Source organism: Alternaria conjuncta (assembly GCF_024043145.1).
Source record: "Alternaria conjuncta strain BMP 0040 chromosome Unknown scaffold_35, whole genome shotgun sequence".
NCBI classification, from domain to species: domain Eukaryota; kingdom Fungi; phylum Ascomycota; class Dothideomycetes; order Pleosporales; family Pleosporaceae; genus Alternaria; species Alternaria conjuncta.
The window spans coordinates 1-16,095 of record NW_026250124.1 but is presented as its reverse complement, the minus strand read 5'-3'; the positions used below and the strand labels follow the sequence as shown (position 1 = coordinate 16,095).

The 16,095-nt window shown below is 53.9% G+C and overlaps 8 protein-coding genes across 8 annotated transcripts; 2 read left to right on the top strand and 6 right to left on the bottom strand.

Moving 5' to 3' along the window:
- Positions 1–183: 183 nt before the first annotated feature.
- On the bottom strand, positions 184–1,566 carry DLH1 (carboxymethylenebutenolidase; the record flags this gene model as incomplete). Its single annotated transcript, XM_051475626.1, has 8 exons — positions 184–251; positions 308–493; positions 543–761; positions 811–882; positions 929–1,065; positions 1,121–1,224; positions 1,280–1,471; positions 1,525–1,566. 8 exons carry the CDS (start codon positions 1,564–1,566, stop codon positions 184–186), a joined length of 1,020 nt encoding a protein of 339 aa, XP_051320519.1.
- Positions 1,567–2,557: 991 nt separating this feature from the next.
- Positions 2,558–3,541, bottom strand: J4E85_011422 (uncharacterized protein; the record flags this gene model as incomplete). The annotated part of the gene is made up of 5 exons (XM_051475625.1): positions 2,558–2,751; positions 2,799–3,107; positions 3,189–3,242; positions 3,294–3,329; positions 3,484–3,541. The coding sequence occupies 5 exons, from the start codon at positions 3,539–3,541 to the stop codon at positions 2,558–2,560; spliced, it is 651 nt and encodes a 216-aa protein (XP_051320518.1).
- Positions 3,542–4,558: 1,017 nt separating this feature from the next.
- On the bottom strand, positions 4,559–6,352 carry J4E85_011421 (uncharacterized protein; the record flags this gene model as incomplete). The annotated part of the gene is made up of 4 exons (XM_051475624.1): positions 4,559–4,630; positions 4,683–5,417; positions 5,477–6,058; positions 6,200–6,352. The coding sequence occupies 4 exons, from the start codon at positions 6,350–6,352 to the stop codon at positions 4,559–4,561; spliced, it is 1,542 nt and encodes a 513-aa protein (XP_051320517.1).
- A 480-nt stretch (positions 6,353–6,832) lies between these two features.
- On the bottom strand, positions 6,833–8,218 carry J4E85_011420 (uncharacterized protein; the record flags this gene model as incomplete). Its single annotated transcript, XM_051475623.1, has 3 exons — positions 6,833–7,016; positions 7,065–7,839; positions 7,891–8,218. The coding sequence occupies 3 exons, from the start codon at positions 8,216–8,218 to the stop codon at positions 6,833–6,835; spliced, it is 1,287 nt and encodes a 428-aa protein (XP_051320516.1).
- Positions 8,219–8,725: 507 nt separating this feature from the next.
- On the top strand, positions 8,726–11,482 carry J4E85_011419 (uncharacterized protein; the record flags this gene model as incomplete). Its single annotated transcript, XM_051475622.1, has 5 exons — positions 8,726–8,918; positions 8,967–9,037; positions 9,087–9,153; positions 9,391–10,714; positions 10,762–11,482. 5 exons carry the CDS (start codon positions 8,726–8,728, stop codon positions 11,480–11,482), a joined length of 2,376 nt encoding a protein of 791 aa, XP_051320515.1.
- Positions 11,483–12,204: 722 nt separating this feature from the next.
- On the top strand, positions 12,205–13,637 carry J4E85_011418 (uncharacterized protein; the record flags this gene model as incomplete). Its single annotated transcript, XM_051475621.1, has 5 exons — positions 12,205–12,749; positions 12,818–13,054; positions 13,141–13,364; positions 13,416–13,518; positions 13,574–13,637. The coding sequence occupies 5 exons, from the start codon at positions 12,205–12,207 to the stop codon at positions 13,635–13,637; spliced, it is 1,173 nt and encodes a 390-aa protein (XP_051320514.1).
- An 80-nt stretch (positions 13,638–13,717) lies between these two features.
- Positions 13,718–14,616, bottom strand: J4E85_011417 (uncharacterized protein; the record flags this gene model as incomplete). The annotated part of the gene is made up of 2 exons (XM_051475620.1): positions 13,718–13,940; positions 14,009–14,616. 2 exons carry the CDS (start codon positions 14,614–14,616, stop codon positions 13,718–13,720), a joined length of 831 nt encoding a protein of 276 aa, XP_051320513.1.
- A 488-nt stretch (positions 14,617–15,104) lies between these two features.
- On the bottom strand, positions 15,105–16,003 carry J4E85_011416 (uncharacterized protein; the record flags this gene model as incomplete). The annotated part of the gene is made up of 2 exons (XM_051475619.1): positions 15,105–15,194; positions 15,245–16,003. 2 exons carry the CDS (start codon positions 16,001–16,003, stop codon positions 15,105–15,107), a joined length of 849 nt encoding a protein of 282 aa, XP_051320512.1.
- Between the last annotated feature and the right edge of the window lie 92 nt (positions 16,004–16,095).

Here is a 16,095-nt window from a genome sequence, read left to right as displayed (position 1 = left end):
AGGCACTCATTCACTGCCATCATAGCTCGAGCAAACTATAATTGACATACATACATCAGAATATCATGCAACAGCTTCTCATGCTCGAGAAATAAAGAACTACATTACTCCATCTCGTAAACCACCACTTGTTCCAAAGATCGTCCCTTATAGATGCACCGAAGCGAGATGACTACAGGTCTGTCACACCTTCTCCGGATCGTTGATACCGCCGTTGGTAATGATGTACGTCGCCTCCTTCTCTGGCATATCTAGAGCGATGCATTAGCAGCGGTAGTAAGAGTAACAGCGACAAAAGATGACACACCAGGAGAGTCTTGAATCTTGGCAACACGCTCCTCACCGCGACCCTTGCGGAGCAGAATCCTCGTAGCAGACGCGTGAGCAAGGATGTGGCCACCGATCGGCTTGCGACCGTCTGCGCCAGCGAAGAGAGCGCTCGCACCAGGGTCACTCTGAACTTGGTTTGTCAATAGCACAGCGACATTGAACTCTGAGTGATGTTAGCAGATATCAAAGATTGGGAGTAATCTTTCGCGCACCTTCAGCGACATGCGTTAACTTGGAGAGGAACTGGTTGAGCTTCTGCTGGCGCTCATTCAGTTCACCTCGACCTGTATAATCGACACGAAACAGGGCCATGATGCTGTCGATGATGAGTAGTCGGTACTCGTTGCTGACGAAGAACTCGGCGACTTTGTTGAGCAGCTCCATCTGATGCTCCGAGTTAACAGCGCGAGCATAGGTGATGTTGTCTTGGGCTATGGACGGTCAGTAGAGACGCGATAGGGATATGAGAACGATACCCACCAGTCTCAGGGTCTACTCCGAAACGCTCTGCGATCTGGGCTATCCTCTCAGGCCGGAACGTACCCTCGGTATCTGCATCGCGGTCAGCGGCGTTCGAAGAGAGCGATATCCAACGTACCGATGTATGCCACTTTGCCTTCTGCGCCACCCATGTCCTTCGGCAGCTGCGCAATCACCGACATTGTATGTGATAGCTGGGTCTTTCCGCAGCGGAACTCTCCGAAGACTTCGCTGATGCTCATGGTTTGGAAGCCACTGTTGTATGTAGTCAGCGTCAATGCTCGGAAGATCGACTGCGATGTGCACTCACCCTCCGAGGACTGCATCGAGTGCCTTGCTGCCAGTGGAGATCTTGATGACACGCTTGCGTAGATGTCCGAGCTCGTGGGCGGTCTGGAAGCCTCCACCAGAAGGCTAGAATGGATGTCAGTGATGCACACTCAAGTGCTGGCCTACTGCAGTAATGTACCTGGCACTTGGCGATGGCGTCCTTGACTTTGTCAACCTTGATCTCACTGAAGCCCTTGATCTTGAGGAGGTTGCGACGAGTAGCCGAATGCACCGACGCGATCGTATAGTAGCCGTTTGACTTGAGCTTCGAAATGTCGACAGCACCGATGCCGTGCGCCTGAATCGCATCGATGTCGACGATGAAGCCGTCCTTTTCGTGGTCAGTCAAAACTCAATCTACTTTGGAAGGAGGCAGTTACTCACATCGTTGTTTGAGTCGTCGCTGGCAACCGAAGAAGCACCCATAGTGACTGCTGGTGATAACTGACGCGAGATGAGATGAAAAGGAACGATACGAGCGAACTACGGATGATGCGTTTGCGAGTGACGGTGCGAAGAATGCGAGCCGAGATGACAGAAAATTCTGCGGAGGTGAGATCGTAGAGGGAGGCATGATGGGAAGGAGCGCTGGGCTCAACTCCACGTGTGTGACTGAAAGGAAGGAAGGGGCAGCCACCACCAACACGATGTCCTTCAACCCTGAGATAAAGATGAACCTGCATCGGCTCGATTGTAAGAAGAGCCTGGATGCAAAGACGGTAATATATGTACCCTTCGGGTATGTTCAAAACAGACATCGCGATAACTCTCAGATTTGGGTGGCTTAGATGCTTATGGCTATGGCGCGATGTCAGCAACAAATTAAAACTCGGAAAGTGGAAGTTCATGAGATTGCATATATTCGAAATAGATGATACAATCTAGATCTATCACATGCAAGCATAGTAAAGTGTAAACATGATAACAGACAGATATACCGACTCAGCTCCCGACAAACACACACAGTCTCCTTCACTCTTCCCCCTCAACCCCCGGGGGCACTCTTTCCACACCAAACCACCACAGCCGCCTCCAGCTCCATAAGCGAACCTGATCTATCCAAGCAAATTCGCATCAACAACGCTTCTGCCGAAGCCGCAGTCGATCCAAATCACTTGCATGCAGACAGGCCGCCGTCCAAATCGCCAAGCCGTCGTCTGTCGAAATAATGGTAGAATGGTTGAAGTAAGGGATACAATGTTCGTGGGGTATCAGTGTAAGAATCGTGAAGAACTTTTGCCGTATCCGTTGATGACTCGTGAATGCGTGAGATATGCCGATATGATGCTGAGATTGGCCAGGAAAACGATTGTGATGAAATGACAAACTAAGGGAAGGCATGGAAATGCATGCCTGATAAGCCAGTGGTCGCCGCGATGTTACTCAATGGTGGACCTCTGGCGAAGCTCACTGTCATCTAAGCGACAGTAGCGGTGGGGGCAGCGGCCGGGACGGGAGCAGCAGCGACAGGGGTAGCGGTAGCATCGCCGTTGACCTCAGCCTGTGTGCAGTCGCGGGAGATGTGACCAGTCTCGCCGCAGCGGTAGCAGGTCTTGCCGGCAGTGTTCAATGGGCCGCCGTTGGGAGCAGTGCAATCGCGGGAGATGTGGCCTAGTTTGGTCAGGAATTGTGACTAGGGATGCGCTCAGTTTACTCACCAAGCTTGCCGCAGGCGTAGCACTTCATGGCTTGGGCCTGGCAGTCCCGGGCAAAGTGATTGGGTCCACCGCACTTGTAGCAGGTGGCCGGGCGAGCGCCGCCAGCGAAGCCGCCACGGAAACCTCCTCCGTATCCGCCACGGGGAGCACCAGCGCCGCGACCCATTCCAGGGTTGGGGCAGTTGCGGGCAAGGTGGCCGGCGATACCGCAGCTGTAGCAACGTCCGCTTGTGCCGGCTCCGCTCAGGCGCAGAGTCGGGCAGTCAGCCTGGACGTGTCCGAGACCCTGGCAGTGGTAGCACTGCTTGGCTGTTCCTTTGTCAGTCCTTCATTCTCTGGATGTATAGCCACCTGTGTTCTCAACATGCGCGTGGACTCGGAGTGACGTACTCTCGGTGGTGCGCGGGTGCGGGCATCCGTTGGACTCGTGGCCTGGCTGCTTGCCTGCGGAAAGATTAGTCCATAGTCGCAAGCGGTGGTTAGGTGTGGTCTTACAGTTGTAGCAAAGCCTCTCAGACGAAGAGCAGACCTCTGCGCATTGTTGTTAGTCGCGGTCTCTTGTACAAACTGCCCCATCGCTCGGGGTCACGCGATGCAGATACCGCAGCCAGAGACGATGTTCGCGATACGTGTCCCGACCATGCGACTGCAGCGCGCGCCGAGCAGATGCGCGGATATCGCTTACCGGCGTAGTGGCCAACGTTTCCGCACTTGAAGCACGCACGACGGGATAGAGAAGACATGATAATGTTTCTCTGCGTATATCTGGGCACCGAATAAGTATATAGTCGGTGGTTGTGTGAGCAGCGAGGAGGAGTGGATCGCGAAGGAGGGGCGGTTGTGTGGTGTGTTTGCTGCGACGTGTGCTTTGATCCTCTGGTTTGCTCGAGGGAATGCGCGCCGAACAGCAGGAGTGATAGGCGCACGTACCTGCTTCGTTTACTTCCTCAGTTTCTTCACCTGCGTTCGCCAGTCAGTCGCAGATTTTTCGAGGGGCTGTTGTCGAGGGGTAAAGACTGCGGACGGAGCACGCGCCAGGGCGGAACCTCGCGCGCACCCTCGAGACGGAGGAATCCTCGGCAGGCGCAACCTACTTTCTTTCAACTTTCCAGACCTTCTTCCCGCTGCGACACTTCTTCAACCTCCTGCCAGTGGTGTATGTGGTGAGAGAATGAGGGGATCGTGGAATGTTCGGGCAACGGGCAAAATGCATCTCCCATGACGGTGGTCCCTGCTCCGTGCGCTAGCGAAATGCGCAATCTGGTTCTTCCCGAGGTCGAAAGTGCGTCCCAAACGGCCCCCAATTGCATCATGCGACGTTTCAAACAACTGCAACCTTACCGTCTTCACCCTAGACGACTTCTGTCTCCTATCTTCGTGCAGCAAAGGCGCTTTCCTCATGCCGTCGGCCCCTGACCTATCTTTTCCAATTCCTCCGCTGCTGCCGCCAGCTCGAGAACTATGTTTCTGCCCCGCTTCATGACACCATTGCTGCAGTCGCATGTCTGGAGCTAGGACATAAAGTTAGCTTCTCCACAAGTCAGTTAGTAATCACCCTTTGGGAGGTCCAGATATGTCAGAGGCGCCGAAGAGGCAACTGGCCGATATATTCATAAGTATTCGTGTCTATGTATTATTCAATGCCAACAGTAGTGGAGCTTCCGTTGTAAGAGTGGGTGGCCATATTTCTTACTCTACTGTGTCGTTCCGAAAAGAAGGTCTCAGGGCGCCTACACGTTGTATCGAGATTTGTAGGTCTTCTAGTCTTCAGACTCGATGACCGCAGGCGCCTTGATTGTCCTGCTCTTGAGGAAGTCAAGGCCTTCGCCACCCTGTTTTGGATTAGCATATAGTCTCCTGTCTCAAACAGCCTCGAGAACTTACGTAGGAGATCAATGGTGAAACTTCGACGTAGGAGTCGGAGTCCTCGCTAACGACAGTCGCACCGGCGGCTTGCACCCATTTCCTGCCCTGGGTCATGATGTCCGCCTTGCTGGTATCCGGGTCGTCTTCACCAGTTCCGCGAGCGTTCTTCAAGGGCGAGAACTCATCCTCACGCTTCACTTCCATGCAGGCAAACTTCTCCAGAGTCAGGAAGGGGAAGCAGTCAAAGACAAACTGCTCCAGTTTGATGCCGTTTGGCTTCTCTGGCTTGACTGTCTCTCCGGTCTCGGTGTTGACGAAAGGAATCTTCTTGCGGGCGACGTGGTGAGGCAGCTTCTTTGCCCACTCTGGGATGCTCTCGAGGAACTTGTACGAGTAGTAGTGGTTGACAATGTTGGCAGCACGGAACTTGAGCAGGCTGGAGTCCTTTGAGTCCTTGGCCTCTGCGTCCTCGGTAGAGATTTCCGAGTATTCGACAACATCTGGCTTGCCGTTCTTCTGCAGGATGAGGCCAACGGACTCTTTGGCGTTGCGCTTGCGGACGACCTTGGTAGCGATGTCAACGTTCTTTGAGGCGGAGAAACCGATGAAGACGGGATCGGCGACCTTGACGAGGCAGTTGTCTACGCAGTAGGCGTGAATGTGCTGGATGCCGCGCTTGCCCATGTCTTGCACAACGCCGGACTGGATGAGAGCTTGGTAGAGACCGCCGTTGCCATCGGGTGCGACAGCGACCTAGTCATTCTTAGTATGTTGTCCTGGTCTAACAGCACCCTGAATGAGAGCGGACGTACCTTTGACTTGCTCTCCAGCAGGATCTTGCCCTCGTTCGAGATGCATGGCAAGACACCCTGCTCGAAGATGACGACGTTCTCCTTCTTCAGGCCAAAGTAGTTGTGCTTCTCGAAGAAGTCGGCGGTAGGGCCGCGAGTAGGCCCGCTGGTCATGACGTACCACGGGATGGTTACGCTCTCCTTGTTGTGCTTCTTGGCGGCCAACATCTCGGCCTTCCTGATCCTCTCACCCTGCAGCTGGAACAGGCTCTTCTTGCTAGGAAGGCCAATGTCGAAGCATCCCTTGGGCGCTGAGCTGCCCAGACGGGTGCCCTGGCCACCAGCCATGAGCACAACCGCGACCTTGTTCTCGGCGATCAGGTCCAGTCCGCTGTCGTACCACTTGTCGAGGTCCTCCTGGGAGGACGAGAGGACGGAGGATGTGGCATTCTCGGGGAGGGGCTCGAGCTTGTTCTCGCTGGCTTCGGTCTCGGCGGGGTGGAGGGCTCGCTCGGTGATCTCGTTGATGTAGTCGGGGCTGAAGTTGCTCAGCTGCTCGAAGAGGGTCGCCTTCTCGGCTGTGGAGAGCTTGTCGTAGAAGGCCTGATTGTGTCTGTCAGCAGAGATGCATGTGATGAGAACAAGTCTTCGGGCACGTCGCGGGGTTGAGCAAGCCATGCAGTGCTCACACAGTCCAGCGAGGTGCTCCCAGACTTGCAACACCAACGCCCGGGCTGCACTTACGAAAACCTGCTCTTGGCCAGCCTTCTGGTACTTGGCCTTGAGCTCATTCAGCTGCTCCTCTGTTGGCTCCTTCGCCGGTGTGCCCTGGGGTGCGCCTCCAGTGATGTTGAGCTTCTCGAGCGCGCTGTTGACGGTATCCTTAATGGCGTCCATGGTGATGCGGGGTATTGGCGGGGTAATTCGTGCAATGCAGAAAGAAGTTGCAATTGATCTCGAACGTGTATGCTTGATATACACACTGAATTCGTGGAAAGGTACAGTCTTGCTGGCTCACCGCGTCCTTGTGAAGATTCGACTGCAGCATAGCACTGACGCCTCGTGTTGCCCCACTCGGCGTGCGTCCCTGCTGCACATGGGTGCGATCGAGCCTCCCGAGATCGTCAGCGCCCGCGTCACTAATTTTAGACCTGTTGTGTACCCTTCGTATTCATGAGCGGCAACTACATCGTAAAGCTAGCAGTATGGCCAGTCGCTTAATGCCATCCGTAACTACACAATCCCACCCAGAAGCCTCTAGGTGAGCAAACAACGAGCAAAATATATGCCGCTTCAGCGCAATGCTTAACACCAGGCCATCCAAAAAGCAAGCCATATGCAACTCCCGCAACGCCATGACGTCGTGTAACCATCTTACTAATGTCCGTTGACCTCCGCCTTCTCAGGCTCAGCAGGCTTGAGCGCTTTCTGCGGCGCTGGGTTCAGTATGCGAGTGGCGTCGATCAAGCCGGCGTTGGGGTTCAGCTTAAGACCAAAGCCTGGAAGGTCGAGAGTCTTGACGTCGAGATATCCCTTAGTGGGAATTGGCTCGTTGGTGAAGCTGTACAGCATTAGCACAACACTTTACGCACGCGGAAGGGAAACTCACAGGTTGCCGAACACGGGCAACACAGACTTGCCATCCGGTGAGTTCGCGAGGTACTCTTGGAAAGGCGAGTTGGCCTGAGAAACGACGAAATGGTACGAGTATGGTCCACTGGCGTGAGGAACAACGGGAATATCGTAGGCAGCAGCCATGGCCGAGATCTTGATAAGCTCAGTCATACCGCCAACCCACATAACATCGGGTTGGAGAATGTCCAGGTTGCGGCCCTCGATGAGTTTCCTGAAGCCATATCGTGAGTACTCGTGCTCGCCAGTGGTGAACTTCATGCGGGGGTGAGCGCGCTTGATTTGCTCAAAGCCGTCTGAATCGTCAGGTGACAAGCACTCTTCCCACCAGTTCAAGTTGAGGTGCTCGGTGGCCTTGACCACTTCGATGGTGTATGGTACGTTCAAGCTCATGTAGCAGTCGACCATGAGAGGAAAGTCTGGCCCCACGCTTTCGCGATGCTTGGTGAGGAATTCGACATTCTTCTTCAAGCCTTCAACACCCTCACCAGGGCCGTATGGTAGTGGTACCTTGGCGCCGAAAAAGCCCATTTCCTTTGCCGCCGCTGGCTCGGGACCAGTGCAGTAGAAGTTGAGCCTTTCTCGGGTCGCTCCACCGAGCATCTTGTATACGGGTTCGTTGCGGATGTGGCCGAGCAGATCCCAAATAGCAAGATCGATGACTGAGATGACGGCGACTGGAAGACCCTTGCGACCGTAGAACATGGACGCGCGGTACATTTGCTCGAACATGTGGTTTGTGTCTCTGGGATCTAGCTTGCATCAGAATGAAGACTCGAAGCGTCGCACAACTGGACACTTACCTTGGCCTATTAAGAAGCGCTCAAAGTGCTCAGCTACCAGCCAGCACGCTGGCGGCCCGCCAAAGCCAGTAGCGAAACCCTTGGTGCCGTCGCTGGCCTCAAGCTCTACACAGAAAGACCCCAGAACATTGATTCCCCAGCTAGTTCTTGACTTGCGGTACTGCTCATATCCGCTCATGGGAGTGGAGATCTTGCTGTCGATGAGCCAATGTCCGCCAGCGACATTATGGTAGTCTCCGCCGCTGCCGGGGCCCTGTGTTATGAATGTTCGCACGTGTTTGATGGTCGGGAACGAGCGCGCTGCGCCAGAATCTTCGGTGGAAGGCATGATCACGTTAGGGAGAGGAGTGTGGAATCGACAAAGCAGAAGACCACAGAGTATAGAGGAGGGGTAGATAAGTGCACGGAGGGTGAGAAATGATATTTAAACCGCGGGATAGCGGCATGCCAGGCTTCGCGTCTGATCAAGAGGGTCCCTCGGTCCATCTCGCTGCGATTTGCGACGATTTGCGACGACTTGGGAAGAGCCATTGATACCTGGGCTAAGAAGTGGAGCGCAAACGCGTGAGTAGGCGTCGCTGTGAGGCGTTCGGCACCAAGGTCGGAATGTGGACAAGGCCGAAGCATGTGTTTCTGCTGACGAGTATTGTACCGAAAAGCCAGCGGCCCACTCGGTGCCACCAATCGAAGGATGCGGAGGGCGCGCTTGCCGGTCTATACGATTTACGATATCTGGGGTAGGGAACTAGAGCGTGCAGGCGGGGCTGCAAGAGTAGAACCCTCGGTGTAGCTCTTCCGAACCTGCACGCCCCCAATCGCATTCGCATTCATCATCATGGACGCCAGCACAACCCACCAGCAGGCGGCAAGTCCAAACGGCACTGCGAAGCTCTCCAACCACTCTCCTGGCGATGCGCAAGACTGGAGTGGTGATGAACGCTCCAGCGACGAAGAAGCCCACGACAGAAGCCAAAGCGGCACGTCGAACAAGCGGAAGCGGCCGCTTTCTGTGAGTTGTGAGACATGCAGTAAGTGTGACACAACATGATGAGGCTGTTGAGGCTCACCATGCGTAGAGCAGCGAAAAGTCAAATGCGACAGAGGCGCGCCTGCCTGTTCCTGGTGCTTGAAGAACCACTCAGCATGCGTCAGTTGCGCCATCCACTGACATCACCCCCAATACTCAATCGCATCAGGTCTACCTTCCGCGCAAGAAGCCCGGCCTGCGCGCTGGCTATGGACGAGAGCTCGAGTCGAGACTTGGTAAGTCGCGCATCCTCACCACCCTGTTCTGGAGTAGCCGAGGTCTGGATAAGCAGACTGAAGTTTGCCGTTATCGCTGGCAAACTTCGCGCGCCCACAGTCATGACAGTGCCTAGGTGGAACTTGATGGAGGTCACGACTGTCGCGCAGCTTGACTAAGCGGGCGCTCCTTCTGTCCGCCAGCCACAGACCCTACAGGGCAATCGCGACCACAGCTGACAATCGTCCCTTCCTCAGACAAGCTCGAAGCGCTCCTCGTCCAGCAGCAGTCGCAAATCAACCATCTCTCCAGCACCCAAGTCGCCACGTCCGGCCCGTCACCGCAAGAGGTAGCCGCGTTCCGAAGCCCGCCCGTCATCCAAACCCCCCATATACCGCGTCCCGAAACGGCCCTCTTCATCCAGAAGCCCACGTTCCCTTCGCAGAGCGCAATACAGAACCAATATGGCAACGGCGTCACGGACAATAGACCCACCCCCTCGGTCACGGGGAATGGCTACCAGTCCGAGGATGTGAGCATGAGCGGTGGCTTGTCCAGAGATGGCTACACACCATACAATGAGCAATACCAGCCGGCCATATCGAGGACTCTCGGCCACGCGGATGCCGACTTCCCACCGTATGACCTTCTGTATGGCCTTGTCGATCTTTTCTTCAAGCACATCAACACCTGGTGTCCCATCCTCCACCGCCAGAGCACCCTGAACTCGCTTTTCGGAGACGCGACGCTAGAAGAGGCGGATCGAATCATACTACACGCAGTTGTCGCGACAACTGTCAAGTTCTCTACCGACCAGCGCTTGACTGCCGAGAAGCGCACGCGCTACCATAAGAACTCCAAAGAGAAGGTCTTGCTGTATGGCATCGAGAACAGCTCTGTAAAGTCGTTGCAGGCGCTTGTGATCCTCGCTCTGGACGTTGTTGGCTGCTCCAATGGCCCTCCCGGCTGGAACCTTCTGGCTCTAATTACGCGCTCAGTCGTCCAGCTAGGACTATCGGTCGAAAGCTACTCACCGAGCGTCGCTCCACAATTTGCGTCAATATACACCTTGCGCGCCATGACGCTGCCTGAGCCCAAGGACTGGATCGAAGAAGAGAGCCGACGCCGCCTTTTCTGGATGATCTACGTCTTAGACCGATACGCGACCGTTGCCACGGCTTTCGAATTCGCTCTCGACGAAAAGGAGATCGACCGTCGGTTGCCGTGTCGCGACGACATGTATGCGCGCAACGTGCCCGTCGAGACGCGATGGTTCCACACTTCGACACGATCTGACTACAGCATGAACAGACCAGAAAACCTGGGCTCCTTCTCATACTACGTCGAAGTCCTGGGGATTCTCACACGCATCCACAAGTTCCTCAAGAAGCCTGTAGACATTACATCCTTGTCCGACGTTGAGACCTGGCAAAGCGAGTATCGTGAGCTTGACAATGCCATCGAGCAATGGAAGTACAATCTTCCTCAAGAATTTGGCAACTCTGCGAGATTGTTTGCAAAGCCGGGTATGGGACAGAATTTGGACAGTGGTTTGGTGATGCTCCATGCGGCCTTCCACACGTAAGTTTGTCTTCCCTTTGCCTTAAGGAAGAAACTAACTCTGGCAGCACTGTGATTCGTCTTCACTCATCTGCGGCGTACCCTACCCATCGTTCACCCATCTTCACACCGTCCTTCAGCGCTAGCCAGCGGTGTCTCAGTGCTGTTGAGAATATCACAGCCTTGTGTGCTACCGTACGCGACAACGGTTTGCTGAGCAAACTTGGCCCGCCCTTCGCATTCTCGCTCTGGGTAGCCGCACGTGTTCTCTTGGTCCACGGATCCACCATCGATCACCGAGTCGATCAATCCATCAACCTCCTTGTCAGCACTCTCCAGGACATGGGTCAGTACTGGGAAGTAGGCACGCGCTATGCAAGTCTTCTTTCACGCGTACTTTCCGAATATCAAGAGAGCCAGGACACTCCGGCTGGTGCGAATGGTGAACGCGTAACACCTTCAACCGTAAAGATCCTCGCCGACATGCGACGATGTGCATTCGATCTCGACTTCCTCATATCCCGCCAACCCAAGCTCAGCAACAAACAAAATCTGAAGATACCATCGGTGACTCCAGCTCGAACACCTGCAGCGAATGAGCTAGAGTATCTCGATGTGTTCGACTTCTTCAACATGCCTCGACTCCCTGTGTCGATAGACGGAGCCATGAGTTACCCTGCGCCAGACGGCAACATCCAATTGCCAGACGGCGGGTTTGGAAACGAGTCGAACATTACCAATTACATGGTTGATGCGAGCTCAGATTGGTTTATGAAGCAGTCGGCATAATATTTCTTTTTGTGTCTTGGGTGCACGGAAAATGGACTGTAAAAGTTGGCTGATCTTTCGGTACATAATAATGCGTTCTGGACCCTGTTCATAGTCTTGTCCATACAATCTCTCCCTACTTTGAATGATACCCTATTTTATCTCCAACAGACTTATCTAGCTCATCACCAGTGATCCATGCATGCAATGAGTCCAAGCAGCTCGACGTTCAGGACCGTACCTGGGCGTGGTTTGTAGTGTACGCTTGTCCGGAACCGCTCATTCCGATCGGAATGCCATCGGTGCGTTATCTGCATCCTCGCTCGACCTCTGTAATCGACACTTGACAACACATCTCACTGATCAAGCAATACTGTCATTCAATTCAGTGTGATCTACGCGACTACTTACATGCTCCATCGAGCTTGCGTCGATTTGGTTCTTGTACAATACCGTGTATAAGACAGTCGCCGTTTACCGTCGGAATAGGCTGGTGAGACTCGGGATAGCGTACAAGGTATGGGTGAATCTTACTCCGCCGAACCGAACGTACAAGAGGGATGAGTCATTGACATTCATATAGCTTGTTATATAGCTTCGTGCAACGCTTGAGCATTTGATACCTATACTAGGTTCAACGAAGAGCTCGCATTTCAGCCTAACTGTCATCAAAGCATCTCATCATCAACATCCTCAAACATATTCCATATCGAAAGCTATCGGTCATCACCCAACCACCCATCATGGCTTCTCAAAAAGACCAACAACACATCCTCATCCTCGGCGCCGGCGTAATCGGTCTAACAACCTCACTCGTCCTATCACACACGTATCCCACCGCCAAGATAACCGTAGTAGCAAAGCACTTCCCCGGAGACCGCTCCATAGAGTACACATCGCCCTGGGCCGGTGCCAACTGGTCCTCCATGGCCCACGACAACGGGCCGCTGGAGAAGTACGACGAGGTCACCTTCCACCGTTTCGGTGAGCTTATCGACGGGAAGAGCGTGTTTGGATGCCAGGCGCTGAAGGCTGGTGAGACGGAAGGCGTCGATGGGGTAAATGGAGGAGGGAATGAAGCGGGGCTGGGGAGAATGGGTATGTGGGCTGCGTTCGACGAGCCGATTGAAGAGGCGGGTGTTTTGACTGAGGCGACGGGTAAGGTATGGTACGATCAGTTAGTAGGCGGGTTAAGGCAGTTGAGTGGAAGTGAGTTGCCCAAGGGAGCGAACTTTGGGTTCGAGTTCCCGAGTACGTTCAGGATCAACACTCAGGTTTATCTGCAGTGGTACGTATTCCTGATCGTCATTCCCATGATGCAAAGTCCTAGCTTCAGCGAGACTGATATTGTACCAGGCTCCAAGCTCAAGCTTTGTGCAAAGGCATCAGTCTCGTGCGCCGACACTACCCTTCTGTCTCAGAAGTCCTAAGCGACCACCCATCCACCACCCTCCTGGTAAACTGCACCGGTCTCGGCTCCCTCAAACTCTCCGACATCAAAGACACGAATCTATATCCTACACGTGGTCAGACCCTACTGGTCGCTGAACCCAAAACGCCAATCACCAGAATGTATGAAATGGAACGAGTCAAGTACGACAATGCCATCCTACTTGTCTTCCTCCGCCCCAGACCCGACTATCTTCAGTGTATTCAATTTGACTAACGAACTGAACTAGGTCTTTCCGCTCTCCGAAGCGCATCGATCCCACGACAACCTACGTCTTCCCCCGTCCGCTAGGCGGCGGCGTGATTCTAGGTGGCAGTCGACAGGACAACGATTGGAGTGAAGAGTGGGATGAGGAACTTGGTCAGGATATCATGAAGCGGTGCTGTGAGTTGTGTCCTGAGTTGGGGAAGCCGGAGGATCTGCAGGTCATTGGGCGGAATGTGGGCTTGAGGCGTAAGTATCGACGTGAAAGTGGTTTTATGAGGGCTGGCTGACAGTATCTAGCGTCGCGTAAGGGCGGTCCGAGGATTGAGACGGAGATGGGCAAGTGGAAAGTCCCGGTTGTGCATTGCTATGGACATGCTGGTGCGGGGTATCAGTCTTCGTGGTAAGTACCCTGAAGCTCGTCTGTGTCGACAGTACAATACTAATGTCTCTTGCAGGGGCACCGCCGAGCGCGTCCTTGAACTCGTTCAGAAGATGCTGACGCCCAGCTCGAAGCTATAATCGCTACACCAGACACTCTTGGTTGATCCAAACCAGGTTCGACTTCACTCAGCCAACTATCATTCCAACTCCACTCATACCTAGTTCGCCATCTTCTCCTCTTTCCTCCCCTCATCCCTACTATTCCACTCCCGATCAAAAACCTGCAAACTTCTCTGCGCAGTAGGCACGACATCCAACGCCTTTACACTAACCCTATCCTTCTGATTCAGCATGAACGCAGCCGCTTCCGCAACATCCGGCGCAACAAGAGGCTCGAAGCCCGACATGAAAGTGTCGTAGCTCTGCTTTTCGTATCCAACACTGCATGTTTTGTCAGCTCGGAACTCCACGGCAGCGCTGCAATAATGAAGAAGGGAATAAAGCCATACCGTTGTTCATGGAAGTTCGTCGCTACAACACCGGGTCGTAACGCGAGGACTTTGATATCAGTGCCCACTAACTCTGTTCTCAGCACGTTTGTGAAAGCCTCTTGGCACGCTTTGCTAGCATGGTACACAGCCTCGCCAGGGAACGGTGGTACTTCCAATCCCGTCGTGCTAGTGACGTTCAAGATCGTTCCCTTGCCACGCTCCTTCATCTTTCCCTCGTTCAAAACCGTATAAGCAGCGAACATGTACCCATTGATGTTTGTGCTCGTCATTGTGATGATATCTTGGATCTTGAGGTCAGGGAAGCGAGACGGCGCGCCTATAGCTAGACCAGCGTTGTTGATAAGGACATCAATGTGGGAGACTTGCTGGACGATGTTTGACACGGCGGTGCTGAGAGATGTGTGGTCTTGTACGTCGACGACTGATGTGAAGATCTTCAAGTCTTTGTGTTCTTTCTTGAGTTCGTCGGAGAGGGCCTTTAGCTTGTCGTCCGAGCGTGCAAAGAGGATGAGTGTTGCGCTTTCAGCGGCTAGTCGACGTGCAATAGCTGCGCCGATGCCCATCGAAGCCCCTGTGATGAGGACGGTTTGGTCTTTGAGTGACATGGTAAGGGATAGAAGTATGAGGATGAGATGGACGGATGAATTGAGATAATACTTCACTGGATGTGAAACCTCGGGACTGTTTTGTTACGACTGACCGTGAGAAGACGATGAGAATGACAATGATTACACAGGGAGTACATGTGCGGAGGATGAACATGCTAGTAGGCTTTCGGTGGAGCAAGAATGACGTCATCAGCATCGCATTTGTCATCTATGAATGGCGTCCGATGTGTATAATACGTTGCATTGGGTGTGTAGTAAATATAGTCCATAAGGGTATCTCTGTAAACAATCATTCTGATAGCGTGAGTCATGTAGCAAATCAACGGTCTCAGGCGTTGACTTACAATTCGTGTCTGGCATTGCCATCGCAGCGCGAGTCCGTGTCTTGTGAGCAGTGCGACTCCCAGTCGCTCATGTTTATGAGCTTTAGACTTGAAATAGTCGAGGCATGTCGAAGAGTGCTGCTGGCTGTTCGATCGAAACCATCAACCATCCCACCTCTGCGCCTCTTTGTTGTAACCGATGAGCTTGAGGTCGATGTTCAGGGTCTTGAGCATCATGTCCATCGTGAACGACTGCATCAACGTTAGTATCATAACGTACGTGTACATCTTCGCGCACTCACATCATCGTCTGCTCCCTTGAACGTCTCCTTCTCCTCCTCTCCCTTGTCCCTTTCCGAATCCATCTCGGCGTAGCGATCATACGCCTCTTCAGAGACCTCACCACTCTCTTTCGCCTCCTCCATCTTCTCACGTTCCGCCTCCATCTCTTCTTTATCCCATTGCATCTGCCGTTCCTTGGATTCTTTTTCACGTTCCTTCCATGCGCCTACCCCGCCCATTCTGTTAACCCTGTCTCTAGTGCTACCAAACAGCTCTTCCGCCGCCGCACGACTTGCTGTACGCCATTTGTCGACCAGTACGACCAGGTCGTCATCCTTTGTAGACGTTGCCAGGGTCTGAGCTTGTGTAAGCATCTGGATCTCATTGCGGATTTGCATGATCTCGCGTGCGACCGAGGGTTTCGACGGTGCCTTCTTCGACGCGACACGTGACGGGGTAGATAGGTTCGGACGTGAGACGAGAGGTTTCGAGACACGTGGTGTCACCTTAGACGTTGCTGGCGTTTTGGGGGGTTGCATAGAGGCGGTACAGGTGGCCGCTTGCTGTGCGCCATTGCCTGCAGGGGCGGTACTTCTAGCAGGAGCGGTGGTTGTCCTAGGTGTATCAAGCGCAGGAGTGTGGACCTCAGGCGGATCTGAGGATGGCGGGTCGTCGCCTATGCTGGGCTTCAACGGTGTGCGGAACGGCGATTTGAACGGCTTCTGGAGCGTTTTCGTGGCTTCGTTCAGCCGGCGACGTTTCGCTTGCGGGGTCGACATCTTCGCGGGTGTTTGGGCATTGGTGTGGGTGGTCAATTCTCGAAGTGGGGGGGGGGGGGGGTGAGGGATTGGAAGACGCCTTCTGCCATTGT